Source organism: Danio aesculapii, chromosome 8, assembly GCF_903798145.1.
Source record: "Danio aesculapii chromosome 8, fDanAes4.1, whole genome shotgun sequence".
NCBI classification, from domain to species: domain Eukaryota; kingdom Metazoa; phylum Chordata; class Actinopteri; order Cypriniformes; family Danionidae; genus Danio; species Danio aesculapii.
The window spans coordinates 8,526,769-8,552,809 of record NC_079442.1 but is presented as its reverse complement, the minus strand read 5'-3'; the positions used below and the strand labels follow the sequence as shown (position 1 = coordinate 8,552,809).

The 26,041-nt window shown below is 35.8% G+C and overlaps 1 protein-coding gene across 1 annotated transcript; it reads right to left on the bottom strand.

Annotated features, from left to right (window-relative positions):
* Positions 1-7,829: 7,829 nt before the first annotated feature.
* Positions 7,830-25,075, bottom strand: sult1st3 (sulfotransferase family 1, cytosolic sulfotransferase 3). The gene is given in 10 exon segments (XM_056463122.1): positions 7,830-8,270; positions 8,346-8,520; positions 8,615-8,712; positions 11,865-11,939; positions 11,942-11,990; positions 16,888-16,988; positions 19,187-19,315; positions 23,463-23,601; positions 23,892-24,048; positions 24,968-25,075. Coding segments are annotated over 9 exon segments (903 nt in total). The 5' UTR covers positions 23,916-24,048; positions 24,968-25,075; the 3' UTR covers positions 7,830-8,157.
* Between the last annotated feature and the right edge of the window lie 966 nt (positions 25,076-26,041).

The following is a 26,041-nucleotide window of genomic DNA, read 5'->3' as shown; positions in this document are numbered from 1 at the left end:
CTTTTACGTATAGCTGCCACTTGCACGGCTGACAGCATCTGGCGATTAAATAAAGAATTAAACAGAACCTCTTGTGCTTAAAATGTGTAGATGTGGCAAACAATTACCTGAAAATGCATCCCACAGACTTTACAGTGAATGCTTTAGTTATTTTCATAGCGGACTTGAAGCCAATAGAAGTCTTTTATCCACTCTTCGAAAAGTGTAGATGGTGGATTAACATTTACCACATGATCAGTAATCAGATGTGCCATTATTCGTAGCTTTAGGTGGTTACTAAAACTAAATCTGTCAGTGTTGTTTTCATTCTCATCTTCAGCGCTTTACATTTTCGTGGTTGTAGCTCCTGTCATCTGAAGGCAGAAGGCATTGACTGAGTGATTGATAGCTGATTTTAACCAATCCATTCGTGTTCAGTTCTAAAGCAGTGGGCCAATAAGAAGTGCGTGAAGGCGGGCAAGCGTTGCAGACTTTGTTTACTGCAGCAAGTTGACATTTCAACTGTTTTAAACTGTTCCTGTAAGTGCTGCGTTTCAAGTGCAAAGATGCATTCTGCCTGAATGTGTCCTAAATACTTTATGAATTCATCCTGATATTTCTGACTTTTCCTACATTTTTCTGATGGGGTCTTGCTCTTATTCTTATTCAAAGTAGACGGTTCCGGTTTTGACATCCAGATGCATGCTGTATTGATAACTAGTGAGTTATTCGCTGCACAGTTATGATGTTCTATTCACTTTTTTTTAAATACTAATCAGTAATATCTTTTTAAAAATCTGAAAATATTGGCTTTCACTTGTAATACTGAAAAATATATATTATAATCACTGAAAATTACACAATTTTTAAATCACTCTCGCGACCTCTTGAAATTATTCTGCGACCATCGCAGGGGTTGCGAACCCCAGTTTGAGAACCACTCATTTAAAGACATGGGGGTTGATTTAAATGGTACATACTGGCAAGAAGTTTTGTTAGATCATCATTCTAAGCTGTCAATCAACTCCATAGCAACACAACAGACTATCCTAGCAACCATATTACATCAGCTATATCTCAGCATCAGAACATCACAGAGAAGTGCAGATTGGCGGATTAGATCTATCTATCTATCTATCTATCTATCTATCTATCTATCTATCTATCTATCTATCTATCTATCTATCTATCTATCTATCTATCTATCTATCTATCTATCTATCTATCTATCCATTTATACTTTTTCAAACTCTTTTAATCTATCTATCTATCTATCTATCTATCTATCTATCTATCTATCTATCTATCTATCTATCTATCTATCTATCTATCTATCTATCTATCCATCCATCCATCCATCCATCCATCCATCCATCCATCCATCCATCCATCCATCTATAATTCTTCAAACTATTTTAATCTATCTATCTGTCTATCTATCTATCTATACTTTTTCAAACAATTTTAAACTAAATAGACTATTGCCAACAGGATTTCTCAAGTCAGCCTCAAGTGGGGTCAAATCATCCGGATTTATCGGGAATGGTGTGATGTGACTTTTTTATTAAGGGGTTGGGGGTTTTTGTCACCATTGACGTAACATTGTGACAACGTTTGACGCAGTATAGCAGAAAGTGTGAATTTCGTAGAAATATGGGATTCTCAACACCTGGAGAGGTTAACAGCCTGTGTACGACCATAACCCACAAGGGGGTAAATGTTGCATCCCTGGGGCTCTAGGACGTCCCAAAGTTTCCCATTGACTTAACATTGGCCATTGACTCCCATTCATTTCCTAGAACACCTCTCTTAACATACAAAAACACAACTGAGATTACAAATACATAGCATAGCAGTATCATACAGACTTAGAGGTGGGCTTATTTGACTCAGGCAACCAATCAGAGTCTCAATATGATAATGAAGCTCTCAAGCCACGCCCACAAACTATTTAAAGACCCCTAATAACTGCCTCATTGACTTAACATGGGGTGGGACGTCCCATTGAAATACATTGATCCCATTCACTTCTATTATAAATGTCACACATCAATAACATTACATAGAAGTATCATACAGACATGGGGGTGGGCTCATTTGACTCAGGCAATCAATAAGCACCTCAATATGATAATTATGTTCCCTAGCCACACCCCAAGTTTAACACTCCTATTAACTGACTCTATAGACTGCCATTGTAATAGGCCCGTATACATATCTTTGCATAGGAGTATCGTAAGCCGCTTTACCACTATCGTGCCAAACTATTCTAAGAACACTTTGCTATGGTTGCGGTTGTTTCTGGAATGGCGCAGCACAATTACAAACCATTCTAGGCCCGGAATTCTTGCCATGGTTAGACAACCGTGCTGAACTGTGTCGATAGATTCTGTGTGTTAACCTTGCGGCTCTGTTGCCAAGCTACCACAGCTGGCTCAACAGGTCTAAACGATAGAGTTTGAAAAGGGTTTTAAAACCATTGAGCAGTCTCTGGCAGGGAAGGGAATCACTGGCTCACCACATTCTTACAAACATATTTTATTAAAGTTATTATTTAATTGACTTGAATATAGTTGACCATGTATGATATAATTACTAACCCGTCATCTAAAATCTTAAAATAACAAAATAGCCTATCGTTTTATTCGTTGCTAGAGCTTGATTAATTTGATTGACATCCTAGGCAACGAGACCTTTATTTCGCCTGACTAAGCATGAGTTTAATATAAATTAATATAAATATAAATTTAATATAAAATATAAATCCCAAAAGCAAAAACTCTGCAATGAAACGACACTAAACAATAATTAATTAAATGCACTACTTAGTAATAAAATATACATTCTGAACTCATTAAAAACTCAAAATAAAAACAAAACAAAAAAACAATTAACATGCAAAGATTGATCCATAAATAATAAAATTAATAAGCAAATAATAAAAATATGACATATTAATATAAAAAACATATGAAAAAGGGACGCAACAAAAACTGGGTTAATGTTAATACCCAAACTTTATTATTCCCTGCAGTCTCCTTCCCTGTTTCTTACATTTGAGATGCAGGGTCCAGAGCTTATATTAAACTATGATTAATTTAATTAGGACATAACTTTTACAAACATGTCTCAGGAAAAAATATTGCCAGTGTGCAAAATATGTCAGTGAAAGACATTTGAGTACTATTGTATTTCAGTAAAATGCATTTTAGAATAAAAAAGGCTATTTTCGATAAATGTGCTATTAGATTGACATCATCATTAGCACTTAAAAACGATACTAAAAATGATTTTGTGTTTGTCTCTTCTTGTCGTCATTTTTCCCCTCAGTTTTTCTACGGCTGAAGAATAATGTTAGTTTCGTTTCATTTTCGCGGTCCAATTTCCAAAATAAATCAGGTATATAATAGGGCAGGCAATGAAGCAAAGGCCATGGTGGCTGTGTCTGTTCACGGATACGCGTTTTTTTTTTTTTTTTTTTGACAACTGGTCGGTCTCGCAGGTTACCTTGAAAGTATAAACTCGAACAATCAGGGTATCTTCTGTCTAATCCATATCCGTTTTCAAACAAAAAAAGGAAAATGAAGAAAACGTCCATTTATCCGTTTTCGTTTGCTCACAAAGAATGGAAAAAGAAATTTTGGCTCGATTTTGGTTTTTTAATTTAGGGTTGAAAATGGATAACGACTTAAAAGTTCATTATACACATGGAGGCGGTGCTGAAACACCAATTTTCCTCTGATTGGTCTACCAAATCTGAGTATTTGAGACATTTGCGAGCTGCACCTGGTTTGCATGATTGTTTCCGAGCTACTGTAGGCCTAAATAATAATAATAATAATAATAATAATAATAATAACTGTGATAAAATGTGATAAAAATAATATAGATTTTTTTTTATTTATGGGCCTAGCCTATGGCAGGCTATGTGGAATATTTTAAATAAATGGGTATAAAAAACAAACAAAAAAAAAAAAAAAAAAAAACAATAGGCTCGGTGGCTGTGCACGAGCAACATCTCCAGGTAGCCAACTCATTTAAAGGGCACCTATGGTAAAAAATCTACTTTTCAAGCTGTTTGGACAGACATATGTGCATGTATGGTGTATAGACTGTCATATTGGGGTGATATAAGCACACCCAGTGCTTTTTTTAAAATTTAACAACATAAAAAACGGTGGACCAATTGGAACGGTTTTCAAACCGACCGCAACTTTACGTAGGAGTGCGGTCCCCCCGCCCACCAATATTGATTGACAGGCGTGTCATCATATCCTCAGTTTGTTGAATCACGTCCGCCATTTTCAGCGTGAGTCGAAGCGATATCACTAAAGGAACACGCTAGCTCTATTTTTACATGCAAGGATCATTGGGCTCATTACAAGAGCAATATTCTCCACATTATCGCTCTAATCGGAATTATTAGTTGTATCTTTAGGTAGGTTTGCAAACATGTGTACTTCTCATTGAGTCTACCCTATAATTCAGCCGTTTGCATTTCTCGCGATCCCAGAAGCTCCCTGTGATCTTAACCAGCATGCGTTTTAGAATTCTAAACATAAGTTTCTATCAGGGTACACTCAAGTTGACGGCTGGGCGCCGCGGACCGCTGCAGAAACCTATGTTTAGAATTCAAAAATGCGTGGCGCGACGATTCGGGACACTTCATGTTTCTGCCGCGCCACAGAGAGTGTCTGGTGTGCCATGTCGTGGCTTCGAGCGGTGCATCCGGTGCCTCAGTCAAAGTTAATTCAGTGTGCGTGGTTATTAGTTTCTGTGTACAAGCTCGGCACTTGAAACTAGCACACAGTTGGCTGTAAAACTGTACAAAGACACATATGATTTTGTACTCTCTGCTTAGTCTGTGTCAGAGTCGTACATGTACGACTGATTGCTGAACCTCTCACTCCTGCTCCTTCTCGCAGTCTGCCTGTCAGACTCTGTTGCAAACGCAGAGCGGGTAAGCTCATGGCCGCGCCCTCTTGTTACGTTGGCGGGAAGCCGAAACTAATTTACATGTGAAGCAACACACCCATAAATCAGCGAACTGTGGACACGCCCCCAACATGACACTTTTTTTAACACATTATAATACAAAAAATCTGAATTGTGTTTTGAACTGAACCTGAACTGGCACACTCAGAAGAACCATACTATTATTATTAAATCATAAAAAAGAGGTAAACTATGTGCCCTTTAAGAGCCGAACTAAAAGAAGTTTAAGGGCAATAAGCCTATACAATACGGTCAGCCGCAATGCTTATTTCTCATGCATTTTCTCACACAACAAGACTTTCGAGACATTCTAAAACACTGGATTAATTAACACAAAGGAACAATTTCAAAGGAACTAATTAAACACATACGTATGATTCATATTACATAATGTATTGTAGTTCTGACTAACAGATGAGCTGGCTGTCTGTGCGTTGCGCTAATAGTGAACTTGACATTTGTTCTTCGTGAGAAAAATAAGTTAAAGTGCAACAGCAGACCCGGTTCCATATTGCACATATAAATATTGCTTGTTGGCTACTGTTCGGTGCTGCCAACTGTTTGCATTTTATTTGATGCATTTACTATTGCATGAAATAATAAAAAAGGGAAGTGCATTCATAAAGCGTGTGATGCGCACGGAAATCTGCACACTTTTCTGAATTAAGTTTTCTTTAACCTAATTCTGCTTAAATTGAAGAAAATCTTTAAAATGACAGGACTTTAATCAAGCCTTTTTCATTTGGAGAATTACAGTTATTAATAGCTTAGTCCTTATTAATGATCAGTTTATAAAATACATCATTTACAGATCTACTGAAGAATAAGACGAATGTGCAATAACAATTTTTATACTTTATAGCTTTACAGTGCATGCGTCAAAGATGTAGTCATTGATGTAAGCCTGCTAACTGATCAAATGACAGAATATGTAAACTTAGTTTATATATATAATTAAATAATAATAATTAAAAGCCTGGGTGGTGGTCCACAGAGGGCTTTTATTTTGAGGGCTACGGCACGAGCTCAAATTTGGTTGACCAATCAGAGGAAAATGGGCATTTCAGCACCGCCTACATGTGTATAATGAATTTTGATGTCGTTTATCCATTTTTCAACCCTAAATGAAAAAAACGAAAATTGAGCCAAAGTTTCTTTTTCTTCATTTTCCTTTTTTTTTGTTTGAAAACGGAATTGGATTGGACGGCGGATACCCTGATTTCAAACCACGAGAACACAGAACGCATACGAAAAATCAGTTACTGCGAGTAGGGTTGCCACCCATCCCTTAAAATAAAGAATCGTCCTGTATTTGAGAATGAAATTGCGCGTCCCGTTTTGAATCAATTAAGCCAGATCTAATGCTTTGCTCTTTGCTGAAATGGACCAGCAAATCAAGAGGAAGAAAGCTGTTTTCGTTTGAAATTTGCAGCGCTATGGATTGCGAGCACGAGTGCCCTGCAAAGTAAGTATAATATGCTTTAATATCATGTTGTTTGGCAATGTTTTTTTTATATGTGCATGTTTTAATACAGTATTACGCTAATATCAATGCACAGGCACCCTTCATTCCGTAAATCTTAGACAAAAATTAAAACGGTGTGAGGGAGTTTTACAACCTCTTAAACACGCAAAATTAAACACTTCGATGTAAAAAACAGTTAGGTGATTAAGTGCGTTTATTTTGTACATTGCGCGTTGTCTTCATAAAATTGCCTCATAAAGTCAATGAAAAAATCAGTCATCAGATGAACTTCTGCAGTTCCAGCTTTTAAAAGAATTGCTTGCTTGTGATTTTATAACAAAAGAGACAATTTTTTTAAACACAAACACCAATTTGATTCTATTTTTAGTTAGAGTCTCTTACAGAAAACGAACTCAAGCATAATTTGACAAGACCTTTACTGTGTATGCTGCTACAAGGTTATTGATTTAGATTTGATAAATAAACTTTACTTTATTTTAGTAATATGAGTAACTATTTTGACTTGTCACATTAAAATCAAGTATAAAATACTTATTAGTAGTATTATTATAATGCTTCTCTAATATTTGTAACTGTTTTTTTCCACAGATATTTGAGTGTGGCTATGTAAAATGAGCAGTTTAGCAGGTATGAATTATTAAAACATTTATGGCCACATTTGCTGTTTTTTTTTTTGTTGTTGTTGATGGGTGATATTTTTTTTCTCTCGTTTTAATACGTAACCATCAAGCGTGATTATGTCCTGAACACCTACCTCATTTGAAGAGTCTGTGCATTTACCTCAATGAAGACTTGTAAAAGAGTATGTGGTAAGTGTGTCAACCCGTCCTCCTTTCATAAATGTATTTGTAAAACCGACAGTCACAGGACTGAGTTTAGAACACATCTCAATATTTTTTTCCTTTTTCTCCAGGACTGAAAGTGCAGAGGCTGAATCTCAAAATGCACACACAACAGTGTAGATCTTTATCAGTTGGGCTGAGGACGCTGGTCCTGAGGACAGACCTACAGATGTTGATGTAGAAGTTCTGCAGAACCCGAGTGTCACATATGGATTAGATGGACATTTTGGGTTTGTTCAACCAGAAATTAAAATGTTTAATTATTCATGTCGTTCCAAACATTGATTTGTCTTCAGAGTACAAATTAAGATAGCTTAGGTGAAATCTGAGAGCTCTCTCATTCTCTATAGACAGCAATGGTCCAAACTTGGTTAAAGTACAGAGAAATACCTAAAACATCCTCAGAGCAGGTAAATCAGCAAAGGTTATGTTGCCTATACAAGAATGAACAATCCACCAGTCCCAGTTTAAATGTATCATTGTTATTACTGGGTGTGCTGTTTAAAATAAATTAATCAACTTCTAAATGTTTTAAAGCATTTCTTTATTTGAACCAATAAAACAGAAATAAAATCATAAGACTTTAAAATGTGTACTTAACAACTGTTTTGGACTGCATACAAAATTTGTAACTAAAAATGTTAGAGCTGCAGTCTGAGGTTTTTGGTTCACAAATAAATTTTGTACAGGCTGCACGAAGGGTTGGTCAAACAGATTGTCTATTAAAGAACTGTTAAAAGATCCTTTTAAAAACATATAATATGCAGGGAAAAATATGATGAATTCCAAGTAGACCACTGGATAATTAAATATTTATTTATATATTATTCTGGTGCAAGGTCAAGAGCTGTAGTTTTAAACCTCAGTACGAAACTTGACAGTGGTATTCTTCATCTTTTGTTTGTAGACCTCATCAAACTGTTCATTTTGTGCCACAGTGAAGTGATTTCTCCAGTCTCCAACTTTACCTACACAAATAAAAAGGAAATCAAAGCGAGTGGAAGTAAAGGATTTAAAATGAGAAATTTAGAGGTTTTATTGACCTTTTCGCATGAAGGGCGAGATCTTGAAGTCCATGACTGGGATAGTCGAATAGTTGGTCATCTTGTTCTGTTTCATTACATCAAACTGAACCCCTTTTGTTATTCTCTCCCTCTCTGCGGCTGAAGTGGACAATCCCAAGAAGGAGCACAAACGTTCCACCTCACGTCCAGTGTCCTGAGCAAGACATGTACATTTTATATTCATTACTGATTTTTTTTTACTTTATTAATATTTTTGCTAAAATTTCAACTTCATAAACTTCACTTACTTCAACCATATCCTCATAGAACATGTACAATATGTTAGAATATGTCTGTTTTTTCTTCCAATATCCATCAACATGATCGTACCAAGGACCAAATACATCTAGGGGAAACAGATGCAAGTTTCATAATTTAAGGGGTCTCACATAATATCTTTACTCTCCAAAAGTTTATGTAGTAGAATTAAATAAAAACAATTATATATTTTCTGACAATAAAACAAAACAAAACTGTTTTTCTTTCCGAACAGATAGTTACTGATGCTGAGTTGTGCTAAATGGCACAATTACAGTTTTAAAGGAAACATAGTTTACCTCTTTTTTATGATTTAATATTAATATTATGGTTCTTCTGAGTGTGCCAGTTCAGGTTCAGTTCAAAACACAATTCAGATTTGTTTATTATAATGTGTTAAAAAGTGTCATGTTGGGGGCGTGTCCACAGTTCGCTGATTTATGGGTGTGTTGCTTCACATGTAAATTAGTTTCGGCTTCCCGCCAACGTAACAAGAGGGCGGGGACATGAGCTTACTCACTCTGCGTTTGTTAGAGTCTGACAGGCAGACGGAGAAGGAGAGAGAGGGTCACCATTCAGTCGTACATGTACGACTCTGACACAGACCAAGCAGAGTACAAAATCATTTGTGTCTTTGTACAGTTTTACAGCCAACTGTGTGCAAGTTTCAAGTGCCGAACTTGTACACAGAAACTAATAACCACGCACACTGAATTAACTTTGACTGAGGCACCGGATGCGCCGCTCGAAGCCGCGACACGGCACACCAGACACTCTCTGTAGCGCGGCAGAGACATGAAGTGTCCCAAATCGTCGCGCCACACATTTTTGAATTCTAAACATAGGTTTCTGCAGCGGCCCGCGGCGCCCAGCCGTCGACTTGAGTGTACCCTGATAGAAACCTATGTTTAGAATTCTAAAACGCATGCTGGTTAAGATCACAGGGAGCTTCTGGGATCGCGAGAAATGCAAACGGCTGAAGTATAAGGTAGACTCAATGAGAAGTACACATGTTTGCAAACCTACCTAAAGATACAACCAATAATTCAGATTAGAGCGATAATGTGGAGAATATTGCTCTTGTGTTGAGCCCAATGAGCCTTGCATCTAAAAATAGAGCTAGGGTGTTCCTTTAGTGATATCGCTTCGACTCACGCTGAAAATGGCGGACATGAATAAACAAACTGAGGATATGATGACACGCCTGTCAATCAATATTGGTGGGCGGGGGGACTGCTCTCCTACGTCAGGTAGCGGTCGATTTGAAAACAGCTCCAATTGGTCCACCGTTTTTTATGTCGTTAAATTGAAAAAAAAGCACTGGGTGTGCTTATATCACCCAAAAATGACAGTCTATACACCATACATGCACATATGTCTGTCCAAACAGCTTGAAAAGTAGATTTTTTACCATAGGTGCCCTTTAAGTTTCTTTAGAAACGTTCTGTTTCAAAATCAGACAACATGTCAGCTGTCCCAACATGTAAGAAACATGTCAGTTGTTACCAGTATTGATCATGAATCTATAAAACAAATGCAGAGTGTCCACCAAAGATTCTTTAAAAAATGTTAGTGTTCTCTGAGTTGTTGTAAAAAAATCCAGAAACAAATCTCAAATACATCTATGCATTTTGAAAAAAGAAAGCCTAAAATTCTTTGGTAAAAACATGTCCAAAAACAGGTAAAAAGTCTATGTCAAACAACAAAGGACCTGATTTTTGTTTTGAATGAGAAATATTATCCCTCTACTGTGAGTAATGCTAGTAGTATAATGTTGATTAGTCATATGTTAATGGCATTTGCATTATGGATAAAATCTAGTTTTAATGACAATACTTTTTGTTAGATATAAATACAGGGAACAGTGTATTAGTGAGGACCACCATGTTCTGTGGTAAGTGAAAGACGAAAAGGACAGAACTGGCTCTTCTTGCAGAGTGAGGATAAGATGGTTTTAGTGACAATGAGACTGATACAGATTGGACATTTGATAAGAGCAGTGATGGAGAAAGTTCAGGTAAGTTAGCTCTGACGCAGATAAGACAGGCGTAGTATTGTAGATATTATAGTAGTAGTTAAATAGCTGGGTATATTAGACTTGTTACCCAGGTAGCAAAGAATTCTGGCCAAGATTTGCCATAAAGCTGGCCCAGCAGGCATTTATCCGGCATTGGCATACAGCATGTGGGCCAAACATGGCCCGGGTTTCACAGAGGTGGCATCTTTAAGGCGGCACATAAGACTTGGGCCAGATGTCAAAGGTAGTATTTGGCTCAGATTAAAAAAAATTATATGTGGGCCACGTAAGTTTGGCCTATCTTGACCCACTTTTAAAATACATTTAAATTCCTTTTGAGTAAATAAAAATTCTTTCAATCGGGTCACTTTGAGAAAAAGCATGGCTATAATGCTTTATGTGTTTATCAAGTTCATTGTCGTCGTGACACACCAAGATGTCTGGTCCAGTTCAGGCCTACTTATGGTTAATAACTTGGCTGAGATTGGTCCAGATATGGTCCATGTTTGGCCTTTGTATGGAAGCCAGACTTGGTCCAATTATGTAGCGTAATTCACTGCGGCATGTGGGCCAAGCAAAAGCTGATTGTGTGGGTCAGATCCTGGCCAGAGAAATTTTGCTGTGGGTATATATTTGTTTTAATATTTACTGGAGAAAATATTTATATTTACTGTATGTTGTATACATGATAATACAATATTATATTTGTTTTCAATAATATTCAGCAAAAACGAATGGAATAAATAAAAGCTGTTGAAATATCAGTTGTTGGAAAGTATGTATAAGGTGTCATGTGTTCTGTGTTAAAGCTTATAATACTGCAACACATATTAGATAATTTCAAACAACAAACTTGTAAAATTTTTTAAATTTGAAATTTCTTTAAAAAATCCCCCCCCCCCCCCCAAATTTTTACAGCACTTCAAGTTAAGCCAATCTGAAAAAAGAAAAACTGTCAAGTATTTTTTATAGATCTATCATAACGTGTGCAGTAGAGGGTTAAGTGCATTATGATTTCACTATGATACAAAGAAAGAAAATATATTAATACATATTTTTCCATAATTTAAAATGTTCATAACTCACTGCCAGTGTTTCAATACAGCAAAGCACAGTCTGGCTGTAAAAAAATCTGTAGACATTCTTGCTTCTATCACTCACAGTCTTAGGTTATCCACGTACATATATATTTTTACTTTTCTTTTACAAAATGTGTTACTTACTCCTTCCTTCCATAAATTTTTGTAAGAAAGTGTTCCAGTCTCCTGGTTCAGGCTGTCCCATGTTCATTCGATCAAATGAAAATATGAAACTGCATTGTCTTTTGCATTCCGAGCTACATACACCACCTAGGGAAAAAAAGCCACAGATAAGAAAAAAAGAAATATCTGCCATAACAACGTTAAGATAGATTAATATGTTAATAAATGTGTATATGGTAATGCTGATGTGTTTGGTCTTGGTGGAATATATCTATTATGTTGCTGCTGCTTTATCAAATACACTTTTTTTTAATCTATCTGTGCCTGAAGTTCCTTGCTGACTGGCTCTAATGAACTGGAATATGTGTGCCTGGGATACTTTTCAGAATGACATAAGACTAAAGAAGTGGTTCCCAAAGATGGTTGCATGATAATGAGGGTGAGGGTGGGAGTATGGTTAAAATGCCAATAAAAACCATTAGCCTTTTAATTATTTGTGGCCCCTGGGGTGATCTTTGGATTGAAAACTGGACAAAACTTCTAAATTAGTTTTTTTAATTTTATTATTATAACAGCTCAGGGATGTTCAAGAACAACAATTAAATTAAATTGATCCTATTTCAAAATGCAACTCAAACATTACATTTGAGATAACTTGAGTATTCATTTAACTAACATGATGTAACTATCAACTGATACAACTGCTCACAATGATAAGTAACTGTTGCATTACTCTTGGTGCATACAAACTGATGTAAAATACTAAGAGTAGAGGATGTTTTAGGAGTCATTAGATCAAATGACAGCAATCACCACAGAAGATGAGCCAGCTGGGCTGGACTACATTATGTATTGAAGCCATATTTCATCCTTATTATTGATCAGATATGGATTTTATGGCCCCATGTACCAATTTTACAAACAATGTTTTCATATTTGACATTACTGTACACAAGAAACCCTTTTAAATTACTTAAGTAGTGTAGACAAGTTAATGGTAACTCGTTGCTGGTAATTGAGTTCTCATACTGGGATGCATATAAGATGATTGGTATCTTCATAGCAAAGACATTGAGCCAGCAGTGGGAGGCAGAAGACAAGATTTACAAGGTGGCCAAAGGCTTAGAAGGGCACAAGCATCTCATTTGAGAGGTGGTCATGGGTCTCAAAGAGGTGGTCATGAGCCTCATCATAGACGTAGTGGTGGACCTTGTGTAAGAGAAGGTCATGGGCATCATTTGAGAGGTGTGGGTGAATGTGGCAGAGGCCGAGATCACAGACTTGGACACCGGCAGCAACAGCAAAGAGTGTCCAATGAAATCCGAGCAATAGTTGTGGACCATGTCATAAACCATGGCATGACACTGAGTGCAGCATCTTCAATGTTTCAGCCAAATCTCAGAAGGACAACTGTGGTCTCCATCATTAGAACATTCCGCAATGAGAACCCGTAAGTCTTCAATTTGCACTAAACTTTCCCACAAAGTCCCACAAAGTGTGCTGTGATTATTGTAAATTCATTCTTACTGTACTATATATATATTTTTTTTTCTATTGCAGAGCAGAGGCTAGGCCAAATAGGGGAGGGAGATGCAAAATTCTGAATGACCAGCAAGAGCATACTGTCGTCAATTTGGTTCGGGTCAGAAATGATATTCGACTTACTGAAGTTCGTCAACACATCTTGGAAAATGACAACGAATTCTCCAATGTGGAAGCCATAAGTTTGCCCACTATTGCACGTGTTTTGAAGAGGCATTATGTGTCCTTAAAACAGCTATAACATGTGCCTTTTGAAAGAAATGCGGATAGAGTGAAGCAACTGAGGAGAGAGTATGTTCAGGTATGATCAATTTCAATGAGGCTGCTTTTTGGGGCAGAACAAATATTTTCTTTTTTACTATTGTAATTTACTGAAACCTTTTCCTCTTAAATATCTTTTTAGAGAGTGATGGAGCAGGATTCTAATGAAAACCATCACAAATTCATATTTTTAGATGAAGCAGGTTTTAACCTGTCTAAGACAAGGAGGAGAGGTCGGAATGTAATTGGCCAGCGGGCAACCATTAAAGTACCAGGACAACATGGAGCCAATATCACAATGTGTGCAGCTATATCAGAAGATGGAGTTGTAAGACGCAGACCTATTATTGGGTCATATAATGCAGTTCTCCTTGTAGAATTCATTGTTGAGCTAAATGAGGTCTGCAGAGCTGAGGGTGTTACCTACGTAGGTAGTAGTGTGGGATAATGTTCAGTTTCACCATGCTCAAATGGTACAGGCATGGTTATAGGACCATCCACAATTTATGAGTCTATTTTTACCTCCATACTCCCCTTTCCTTAATCCAATTGAGGAGTTTTTCTCCACGTGGAGATGGAAGGTATATGACACCCTCATGAACAAATGACTCTTCTACAGCCCATGGATGGTGCATGCAATGACATCACAGTAGAGCAATGTCAGGCCTGGATTTGACATCCCAGAAGGGATTTTTTCCTAGATGTTTAGCTAATGAAAACATCCACTGCGATGTAGATGAGACTCTGGCCAAATCCACAAGACCGGATTGATGGAAACATAGTGCAGTGAGGAACATTTTACTATTTTTTTATACAGTATTATTTAATATTTTTACCTATGTTGTGATTGCATGAATGAAAACTCAAATTATTGTCTTACTGTAAGTCTTATTTAGAAATCAGTTATATGGCATAATATGCAAATTGAATTATGACATATAAGTTCATATTTGGATTGTCATATATATACAACCTACATTTGAAATATTGCAAAAAAAAGTCCTTATATTTGTAATTCCAATGGTTGAAGAAGGTGTAAATGGTAATTTTTGCACAATTATAGGTTGCATATATGACATGTGAAATGTATATGTACTGTATATGTGGGTGTGCACAGAGTGACGTTTCAGTTGACTTTACTGTTCTCTATTACAATTCTACTTTTAAAAATTTTTTGTAATTGCATGAATAAAACTCATGAAAAAATAATTTATAAAAAGATTAGTTCAATGATTCCACGGTCTCTGTACCATTCCCTCTACGTTTATGTACAAACAACAAAATCTGTATAATATATTTTGAACAACAATATTTAATGCATTTTTGTTTGTATTTAAAACTAGACACATTGTAATAAAAAGTTCACAATGAAACAATGTGTCTAGTGTATGGGTGAAATAAAGTAATGTTCCTATAATATTTTGTATGATAAATGGGTTACATGAACCAATGAGCATGCAAATGCAAGGCTACTTTATAGTTTAGTGTGCTGTATAAATAGTCCGACTACTCAGTCTTTGAGCAGCTGAGTGTAATCAAACGGGATCAGGAACCTGTGTGTGTGTGTGTGTGTGTGTGGGGTGTATGACTGGATCTTGCATGGTGGATTTGTAGTTCTATGCGATCTGTGTGTTTACAAGTGATCTGCCAGGATTAGATCGCTAGTGATTGTGACACTAAGAACTGATTGCTTTTGGGGCTGCGGGTGGGATTTTCATGAACTACAAGATGAACAGAAAATGTTGTTAAATTAACAACAGAGCAATAGCCTTTCCACCACGTTGTCCTTTCTGCACTCTTGTCTTGACACTAAGAACTGATTGCATTAGGGGCTGGGGGTGGGATTTTCATGAACTACAAGATGAACAGAAATTCCCCAAATGAATAAATTACTATAAAATTATATGGTTGTTGACTGTTGCTTTTTTGTGTAATCAATATGCTCATGTTTTATAGGGCCTATTGGTTTCTATAATTATTACTATTCTCAAGTATAGAAAATGTTGTTAAATTAACAAGATGAAGTACGAGATGAACAGAAAAATCCAAAAAAATTCTTAAATAGTTATTTTCGTGTGTTTTACATGCAGTGGCACAAACAGCATGACACTTCACATAGACACACCAGCAGAGAGAAACAGGACAAACCATAGTGAAATGAGTAAGCAAATAGAAAATGTGTACACAAAATGTGTTTCAGTGAAATAACCCAAACATAGTTATTAAAAGCACCACCCTTTGTAAAGGCTGGACGTGTCATAGACGTATGGCACCCTAATTTAACCCTAATAAAGCACAAAGTCATAAACATTAATTTCTGGCTTCCGTATAAACCTAACTGTGCAAACAATGATGCTTCTAACAAGGAGTTAATGTGGAGCTTGAGTTTAACTGATGAGTGCCTGCTTGAAAACAATAAACAGAAAAATAGCAAGAGTAAAAGATAATCATCACGTATGTTAGATGTTGTTTTTGGATTGGAATAAAAAAATGTACCACAGATTGTTATCTTTAGGGGCAAACCAAAAACATTTTGCTAAGGTAATATAAATAAATCACTTATAACATAGTTTGTACATAGATTGTAAATGAAACCCTTGCTCTCTCCTTCTCGCACCACCAGAGGGAGCCATCACCTAAATTGCAGTCGGGTTCAGTTTGGACTAAATATCCCAAAACCCTTCATAACTGGAACTGATTACGCCTGAATCCATTTCTCAGACCTAAATATAGTCAAAATTTACTGCAGTTCTCTGTGAAGTCTTTATTTACCTTGCTGTTTTTACTTAGTTGTTTCAATTACGTTGCCTATCTGTGTTTTGACCCTTGCATTGTTTCTTTACTTGCTGCCCTGACCCCTGCTTGGTACTGTGTCTTTGCTTTTTGGATTGCCCTCTGATGTTTTGTCTTTTCCCCATTGTTTAATTAAGACTGCGTATGAATCCCTCAACTTCTGAGTCTTCATTACAGTATATGTGTCTAGCTGCGCATGCATAGAGCCATAACAGAACTTTTACTGTAAGAGAGAAACAAAGAAAAAAACTATGCTAACATACAGTAGATTAGCTGTTATTTCCCAATGTACTTTTTGATAAACAATCTCTGAAACACAAAATTGGAAACATTTTATAATTCCTATGATCATATGAAATATGTTACAGACTAAGCTGTAGCCGATTTTATGACATGTCACCTGCTGCCTCAAAGAGTGAAATGAAGCACAATTTACTTTGAACTATACCTTTGAGTTCTGCTCCCAGAAGGACTTGGGCACAAGCTGCACAGGTAAATGTGTTTTAATGAGGCGAGGAGAGGTGGGCAAATTATCAGCCAGCTCTGTGCCTGAAAGTCAAAATTAAATGTGATTCTAGAGTAGTAAATACAGTAAAACTACAATATTACTTTCAGCGCCAGTGTAGGGGAACTGACAGTTTTAACCCAAAAATGATCAGTCTCTCACAGGTGCGTTTTACAAATAACGGCATAATTCACGGCTGAACTTTCAAAATACGGGAAAACAATGATGTAATGACGAGTGTTTCCCAAAACCCGTAGTTTCTCTGTCGCAGATCCATCGTTTGAACCACGTTAGTTATAATGTAAAATGCCCATAGTGATGCTCAAAACAAGTAATAACTTCTTCAGAGAAGAACCCCATAATTTCTTTGTGCAAATTATATTGTTTTACACGCACACGCATTTAAAAAAAAAATCCAATATTAGTTTTGGTAAAAACATCTACTTGTTTTCCATATTATCTGAAATATATGTAAATGGTACATATAGGGCCTGTGTGTCCTTTACAAATATTACTGAGAACATTACATAGTCTATTCTAAAACATAAAATCACTTACAAATAATAATAATAATAATATTGATGATGATGATGATTATTTTTAATATTATTTAATAGGATATTGTTTATCTATTTTATTTTTTAAAAAGTCTACTTTTACAATTTTACACACGCAAACCACTGCAGAAATGTTCTAACCAGCAGGCCCATTTCATATACAGTACAGATACTTAATAAATAACCTACTATAAATTAAATATATAATTAAATAACATGTTTTTTGTTTTCCCAAGCTTTGGAGACCTAACGTAAATTCCGCTTTTAAATAATAGGTCACCTATAGCTTTAGTCATGAGACACGACTGTGTTCAAAATGACATCAATGTTTTAAAAGTGCACTGCAAAGGGAGCGCATTTGAAAAAATGAAGATCGCTAAAACTGAACTGTAAAAATATTTTGAAAGCAAATTACATCAAAGAGTGATGACTTTAATGCTTTTAAAAAAATAATTGCAAAATTTAAGTGTTAGAATGTTCTAAACAAATAGGGCATAGGGGGGGATAACTGGGAATAGAACACGCCTTTACAATAAGGATGTGCCTTTCTCAAGGGCACCACAGCTGGGTATCGAAAATGGAGAGAGTGTGGTTCATTAGCCCCTCTCACACATACAGACCTTTCCAAAAAAATTACTGGCAATTTTCTGGAAAGGTCTGTTTGTGTGAACAGGCCCTTTTTGAAAATACCGGTAAATTCGTTTCTGCAATTTTCATGAAAAAGAAGTTGTAACATTACCCGTAATTTGCCGGAATGCTGCACTGTGTCTGTGAACACAGAAGGAAAATTGCTGGAAGGAACATGTTCACGTCTAGAATGCGCTGGCGTGAGACGCCAATCTGAACACTCAAATGCATTCACGCCTGCGCGGTTTATGAAAATAAAAGCCTTTGAATATTTTTCCAGACACGTTTAGCTGCTAGATGTTAGTCAAATAACATTTCTATGTTCCTTCTTAATGCCAACTGTGTAAAAAAAATATTGATTAAATGCTTATGATAAACCGCTGTTTGTTTACTTTCAGTTGCTTGATGCGTGTGCATGTAAAGGAGCCAGTGAGCGCCAGCACACACACATATTATGAACATCTCGACATGTTTTCATATAAGTTGTTCACAATACTTATCTATCCACGTAATTTGTAATGTAGTCAAGTGTGTAAACATTTGGCTCGCGTTTCTGCTTTTGGCTGTCTCACAAAGCAGCTGCATGAATGCTAAAACTTTAAATAAAAGTGAAACGGCAGAAAAGGTAGACCCCTTCTATGTTTATAAATACAAGCGCTGTCATTTATAGGTCATTTCTGGTTGATGATGTCAGAATTTACCAGTATTTTGGAATTGATGTGTGAATGGTCTTTTCCGGAAAAATTACGGAACATCCGTCCCTGTGTGAACAACGCTTTTATGAACTTACCGGTAAAGTCGTTCCAGAAATTTGGAATTTGGACTGGGAATTAAACCAGCAACCTTTGGTTTAACCAGTTCTATTTACTAACCATTCAACCTAATTCACTACTTACTTTCTTTGAAAGATTCTGAAAATATATTTAAAGGTAATTTTAGGTGTCTCTGTCTACTGCACTAGTGTCAGTAAAATCATATAATATACCATAGTTATATGAAATAAGTAACACTTTATTTTGAAAAAAATATGCAATGTCCATTATATTTTGGTCTCTGACCTAATGGCAACCCTTCAAAACACGTCTCCAGGAAGGGCACTCTCATATAGATTGGCTGGGAGGTCTGGCGCTCTGGACTTTCATTGCCAAAGTATACAAGGTCAAGTATGTATGAAACCCAGGTGGTACCTACAAGAAAAATAGAGACTAGAAATTATTGCAAGCAGCAAAATCTTTTCTTAGAGACATACCTTTTATCAACTAGGAAGTACATTTTAAATAATCAACTAAGCATGTTTATTTTTTTCTAATTCAGCATGTCATTAGACAGCACATTAGGAAATATGACCACATTGCCCCTCTTCTAAGGGACCTTCATTGGCTGCCCATCCAATTTAGAATTGATTTTAAAGTGCTTTTACTGGTATATAAATCCCTACATAATCTAGCCCCTACCTATCTCTCAGAGCTGTTGCACTTTTACACTCCCGTAAGAATCATCTTATAGTTCCTCAGTCCAGACTGAAACGTAGAGGGGATAGAGCTTTCTCTGTGGCGGATCCTCGGTTATGGAACACTTCGACCCTTGAGATTAGAAAGGCTCCATCACTTTTTTATTTTTAAATCACTCCAAAACATGTACCTAGTGAGCTTAGCTTTTTAATATTATTTTAATAGTTCTTTCTAGTGCTAAATTTTTTAAAATGTTCAGTCTTTTCTAATTTTTATGTTTTTATAATCTGTCTTTTTATTTTACTTTGTCTTATTTACAGCACTTTGGTCAGTCTTGTGACTATTTTTAAATGTGCTCTATAAATAAATGAACTTGAACACTAACAAGATAAGTGCAGACATATGTGTGCCAGCAGCTAGCTCTCTGCAACTCAAACATGGAGTTAAGCAGGAACCACTGAAGCTAAGCAGGACTGTGGCCGGTCAGTACCTGGATGGAGACCACATGAGAAAGCTAGGTTGCTGCCTGAAGTGGTGTTAGTGAGACCAGCAGGGGGCACCCAACCTGTGGTCTGTGTGGATTCAAATGCCCCAGTATAGTGACGGGGACTCTATACTGCTCAGTGAGTGCCGTCTTTCAGATGAGATGTTAAACTGAGGTCCTGACTCTCTGTGGTGGTTAACAATCCCAGGATGTCCTTCAAAAAGAACCCTGGCATCCTGACCAAATTTGCCAACTGGCCTCTCTCCATCATGGCCTCCTAACCATCCCAATATCCTCATATTGGCTTCATCACTCTGTCTTCTCTCCACCAATCAGTTGGTGTGTGGTGTGCGATCTGGCGCAATATGGCTGTTGTCGCATCATCCTGGTGGATGCTGCACACTGGCAGTGGATGAGGAGATTCCCCCCAATGTGGAAAAGTGCTTTTAGTGTCCTGAAAAGCACTATATAAATGTAATGAAATATTATTTTCATTATTATTTAACATACTGTATGAATCCGCAAATAAGCAAACCTGTTGTCATTAGTAAAACTTTTTATACATTTCAACAGCATATGTAATGCAGATAGATAACAAAGACCAGTTGATTTTCACTTAAATGATTTTTAAATTGTTATTATTTTGCTTCTAAAATATTGTAAATTGTTGCTAGAGTTGTTCGAGAGAGTCCATACATACACAGGTATTTTTGTAAAATGTGTTTTTCCTCCTTTGTTGTAAACAAATCTATGTAAACATGAAAATGCAAAGTGCTGTCAAGAGCAAGCCAAAGCAACAGGCAGGCCCGGCGCCAGGATGTCATAACTGAGGGGGCATTTTAATTCCATAGGGGGGGCACTAGACCTGGTGACTGATTTTGGTCCCTCTTGTTCCTTTCATTTAGGCTATTTATTCACTTATTTATTATTACTTTATTATACTTTTTATAGTAATAATAATATGCACAGTTTCGCTATTACTGATTTTATCAATGAAGATAATTCAACGATACCGTTTAGATGCAGACGAATCACGGCTTCAGTGCCAAACGTGTGCTTTAAATCATTTTTTATTCTCCTTATTTATTTTAAATAATATAAATAATTAACGTCTATGGTAAAGACATGAAACTATGCCCACACATGCAAGAAAACCCACGGTTAGACTTTTATATAACCAGTAAATAAATATAGTAAAATCAGCATAACCGAGTCATCGTGCTTCAAGTTGCCTATTACCCAACTAATCATCTATCAGAGTTAGGAAAAAGATAAATGTTACAATATATAGTCTTTTAATAAAAATAGTAGCCAAATGTGTTACTTAGATACATTTTAAGGCATTAGTGTAGCCAGAAAAATACTTTAAAAAGATACCTAAATTTACAGTTATTACACTGAAAATTGGTTACATTTTGGGATAACACGCAACTTTTTTTTACATAACATTTAACTTTTTTCATAATTTTACAGGTAAAAATAAAGATTTATGTTAGGCTATCATAAGTAAGTTTTTTTGAGCTACAAGTCAAGACAAAGTCAATATGCTAACTGTATTTTAGCTGTTAAAATAGGCCTACAATATATTTTCTGGTGTTTAATTTTGCATGAGCAAATAGCAGTATAGCCTATTAGATAATTTTTTAAAGAATAAAATTCAGCCTACCTACAGCATATGAGAGGTTGATCCGCGACAAATCCACTTACTCACGCACTATAGCTATTTCATTTATAACACTGCAAACTTGACTTCGCAGACCGATCATCTTTAAACTCAAAAGACATTTTAAGTGTGCTAACTTGAGACTGCTGCTTCATAATGGGGTGTTTCTTTTCACACTGTAAAAGCGTTTTAGCGATGTCAAAATGAAAGCAAACATTCAAAAGGGTTCTGCATTTTGTCAATTTTAGCTTAATTTTAATAATATTAATAATAATAATAATAATAATAATAATAATAATAATAATAATAATAATAATAATAATAAATATAATAAATTAAAATATTCATTATAGTGTAACCTACTGTGGGAATGTGCAGTGTCCAACTAAACATTTTTATTAGACTACATATCCCCTAACTGAAAAAATAATGGCAGTTGCGTCTCTGCTAAAATTAATTTAACGGCAAATTTCTTTTGTGTTTTTTCCCTTTAGAGCTCAAGAGTTAATTTAAAGAACTAGTTAACCAAAACATGTAATGAATTAGGCTCATCTTATCCACTCCCATATGAGTTTAGAGTGCGCCTCAGCTGCCGCATGCGTGCTTTAAAGGCTATATACGGGCGCACCTGACGTAACGCGGGGACCAGGTCTCTGGACTATAGCTTTAATTTCACAATTTTCATAATTTAATTGCTATTTCCTATTATAAAACACCTAAATGTGTGTTCTGAAGGTTGAAATTATGGGAGTGTTAGTGATTAATGACAGAAAGAATTTGCACTTTTGAGTAAACAATCCTTTATGAAAACTTAGTGGCACCCATTCCTTCTGAGGGGGCAATGCCCCCTTTTGCCCCCCTTAGCACCGAGCCTGGCAACAGGTGGCAATATACTCCTAATTTTTTTATGGTAATTTTGGCCCATCGGAAGCCTCAAAAAGGGTTGTTATCTTGGCTATTATGGCTGTAAACATGAAACACTGGCCATTTCACAGACATGCAACTATGAAGATTGCGATGAACAATCTGACATCACAAAGGAAATTATGGACAAGCCAAAAACTCCAGTTTTGCCTGCTACATGACTAGACATACCTCAGGGTTTTTGAAAATCTTCACCTTCACGTTTTTAAAAAGTTTCAGTTTACCCGATACCATGTTTATGGGTGAATGAATGGCGAAACTGCAAAGAAAAAAGCTGTCGTTTTCTAAATACCCATGTTTGTGTGGACAGGACCTCAGGGTGCAGCCAACCTGCAATGGGTGTGCTTAATTTGTGAATTGCGAGGTCCCGGAAAAGATTGGGGTAACGGATCCGGCATTGACTAAACTCCACCACAAATACATCAAATAAATGTCCTTGGTACTTTTGACTCGTGAGCTTATTTCAGCTTTATCCATGTCTGTTTCTATCACTGATGGTTGTTTATCTGATGTAACACCGGAGAAGCAGACACATTTGTTGGAGCAGTAGACGGAGAAAACCAGCTCATTTGGATTTAAAGCCACAGTCTACAAATTCAGCTACATTGTGATCAGACATGTTCTACAATATATAATAGATAATCTGATGGTTATTTTGAGCAGAAATTTTACAGACACATTCTGGAGACACTTATCTTACATCTTGTAAAAGGGGTATAATAGGTGCACTTTAAGGGTAAAATATAGGGAAGCTGTCACATCACTTACAGGCTATATTTTAAAGCTGTAAAACGTCTTTAAGATGCCCTCACCTGCTTTAGGATAAGTGGCGATTAGAATGTCATCAGGTCTTGCCTGAAAATTTTTCACTTTTTCCCAGTTGTCAGTGAAGTAGTGAATCATAGAAATGCCCTCAAAATCAATCAGCTCAGGCCGGCTATTTAGTTTCATCTGTAAAATTGAAAAGTGTTAAATGCTAAAGCTTCACTGCACTCAATAGTCATTTGAAAAATAATCACTTGTCATTGACTGTCAATGTGAACACTTAAGCAGATTAATATTCAATATCAGTTGATAAAATACACAATAATAAGAGAAATATATTTAATAAAACACTCCTAATGTTGAATAATGGCAGAAATAAATATATGATATATTGTGCAATTATATTGTCCTTCTGCAACTTTTTATATTGTTCATTTATTATTATTGTATTTTAAAAAGGTAAAAGATATACTCACTGAGGAAAAGTCAGGGATTTCCATTATGGTGAAAAGTTATTTCTTCTTTTAACCAGTTTTAATCCTTAATCCTTTTTGCCTCCAGCTCTCTTTTGCACACCTTTTCTTCTCTCTTACTTGTTTAATTACATTCCGAGTTGTCATGCAATGCTGATGTCTACAAATCACAGCTTATCTTATCTTATCTTTAATGTGCAAATTAAGGCCAATACACATGGCCAACAAATTAGCAAGTTCCTACATTTGAGTTAGCCGCATCTGAGAAAAGTAACATGCCAGAAATTGCTGGGAAAAAAATATTTAGAGGTTTGTTATATAAGTAATTTTACAACAAAGTAATGTTTTACAGCACAATAAATTTCAGCTGAAATTAATTATGTGATACAAATAATTGAATTAAAGACATTGTATTTATATATATATATATATATATATATATATATATATATATATATATATATATATATATATATATATATATATATATATATATATATATATACACACACACACACCTGTAATTATAATGAAAGTCTATTGGCAACTATGGTAACTGTGTGTCAAGTCACCTTCATTTTTTTATAGCACTTTATACAATGTAGATTGAGTGTTTGCCTGGTCATGCTTGTAAAGCAGCTTTGACAAAGTCAGATAAGAAAATCTCATCATTGTGGAACATTCAAAATCATGCAGTCAGCAGTGAGAGTGGTACAGTGGTAGAATGCAAGTGTAGTTTTAGTAGGTTACAAAATAATTCAGCTCAGTTCAATATGAATACCACTGTATTTAGATTTATCTACAGGGGATTTTAGATGCAGGACTGCCAAAAGACTAAAGAAATATCATGTGTGTTGAAAAACAGTACAGTAGTTTTTGGTCTATTACCACCTTCTGCCACTTATACCAATGATAGAAATAAACACAGTTAGAAAACCATTAAAAGTAATTCACAGTTTGTAATTTCAATGGTTTAATTATAACAAAAAAATGTTATAGTTACACTATAACTGGTAACAAAAGAGATGTATGAAATAATAAAACATATAATTGTACTTAGCTTAAATGTAGAAAGTTACCTGAGAGGAGGGAGGAGAGCTAGGAAAGAGCAAGGTCCCCAAGAAAGAGCAGTTTGCGTCCTGTGTTAAAGAGTCATAAAGTGCCACTGTTTCCTACAAATAGGATATCTGCAGTACCTTTAACCTCATTTAAATAAGTGAGGGGGCAAATGGACACTAGTGCCCACTTAGAATATTGCATCAGACAGTGTGGCCGGGTGGCCTCAGCAGGTTCCAGGATTTCATGAATCCAGTCCTCTGAAAACTGACATCAGTCAACAGGAATAACTAGCTATCAAAATGGCAAATTGAGGCATTAGCTTTAGGGGTCTTGTCATTATTTTATTGTACTTACAGACTATTAAAAATGTTAGTATCTTAATACTTGTAATTCACTGGGCTTTATACCATCTGGCAAGAATCCACAATGTGATCAAATTGATAAGCTTCATTTCATATATATATATATTATAATATGAGAGCTGGTTTTAGAAAGAACTTTGAATCATACTTTGAGTCATACACAATGCTTCACAAAGTTAATACTTCACTGTGCGCAGTAGAACTAAATGTACGAAGGGAGACTTTGTCCAAATACACTATCTGATCCTGTTATTAATTTACTAAATCTTACATAACATGTCAGAGGTCTGTTTGGAGCTGTATTTACATCAGTGTGTAAATTTGGTAATTCATTTTACTACCATTGTTACTACTTGACTACACTGGCACACTGGAATAAACGCTCCCTTCTTATCTCCCTGCTTTTTTATATAAACATTTACATTTCATTGGTTTTCATTAATATTATTATTCACTACAGCATCCTTAATGGAAATAAGCCAACATCCCTGTTGTTCTTTAACCACAAATTACCACAAAATTACAATAAACAGCTGCTTACAACTTGAAGCTGACTTCCTATTATAAAATGAATTAACATATTTTGAAACACAAGAGCTCTTAAAAAGTCTATTAAAATATGGAAAATAAAATTGATCAAAAACAACCTTAACACTGTAGCTTACTTTACCCTAAAATTGTAATATATTTACTGACCTTCAAGATTTTTCCTTCTTCTGTTGTACAAAATTG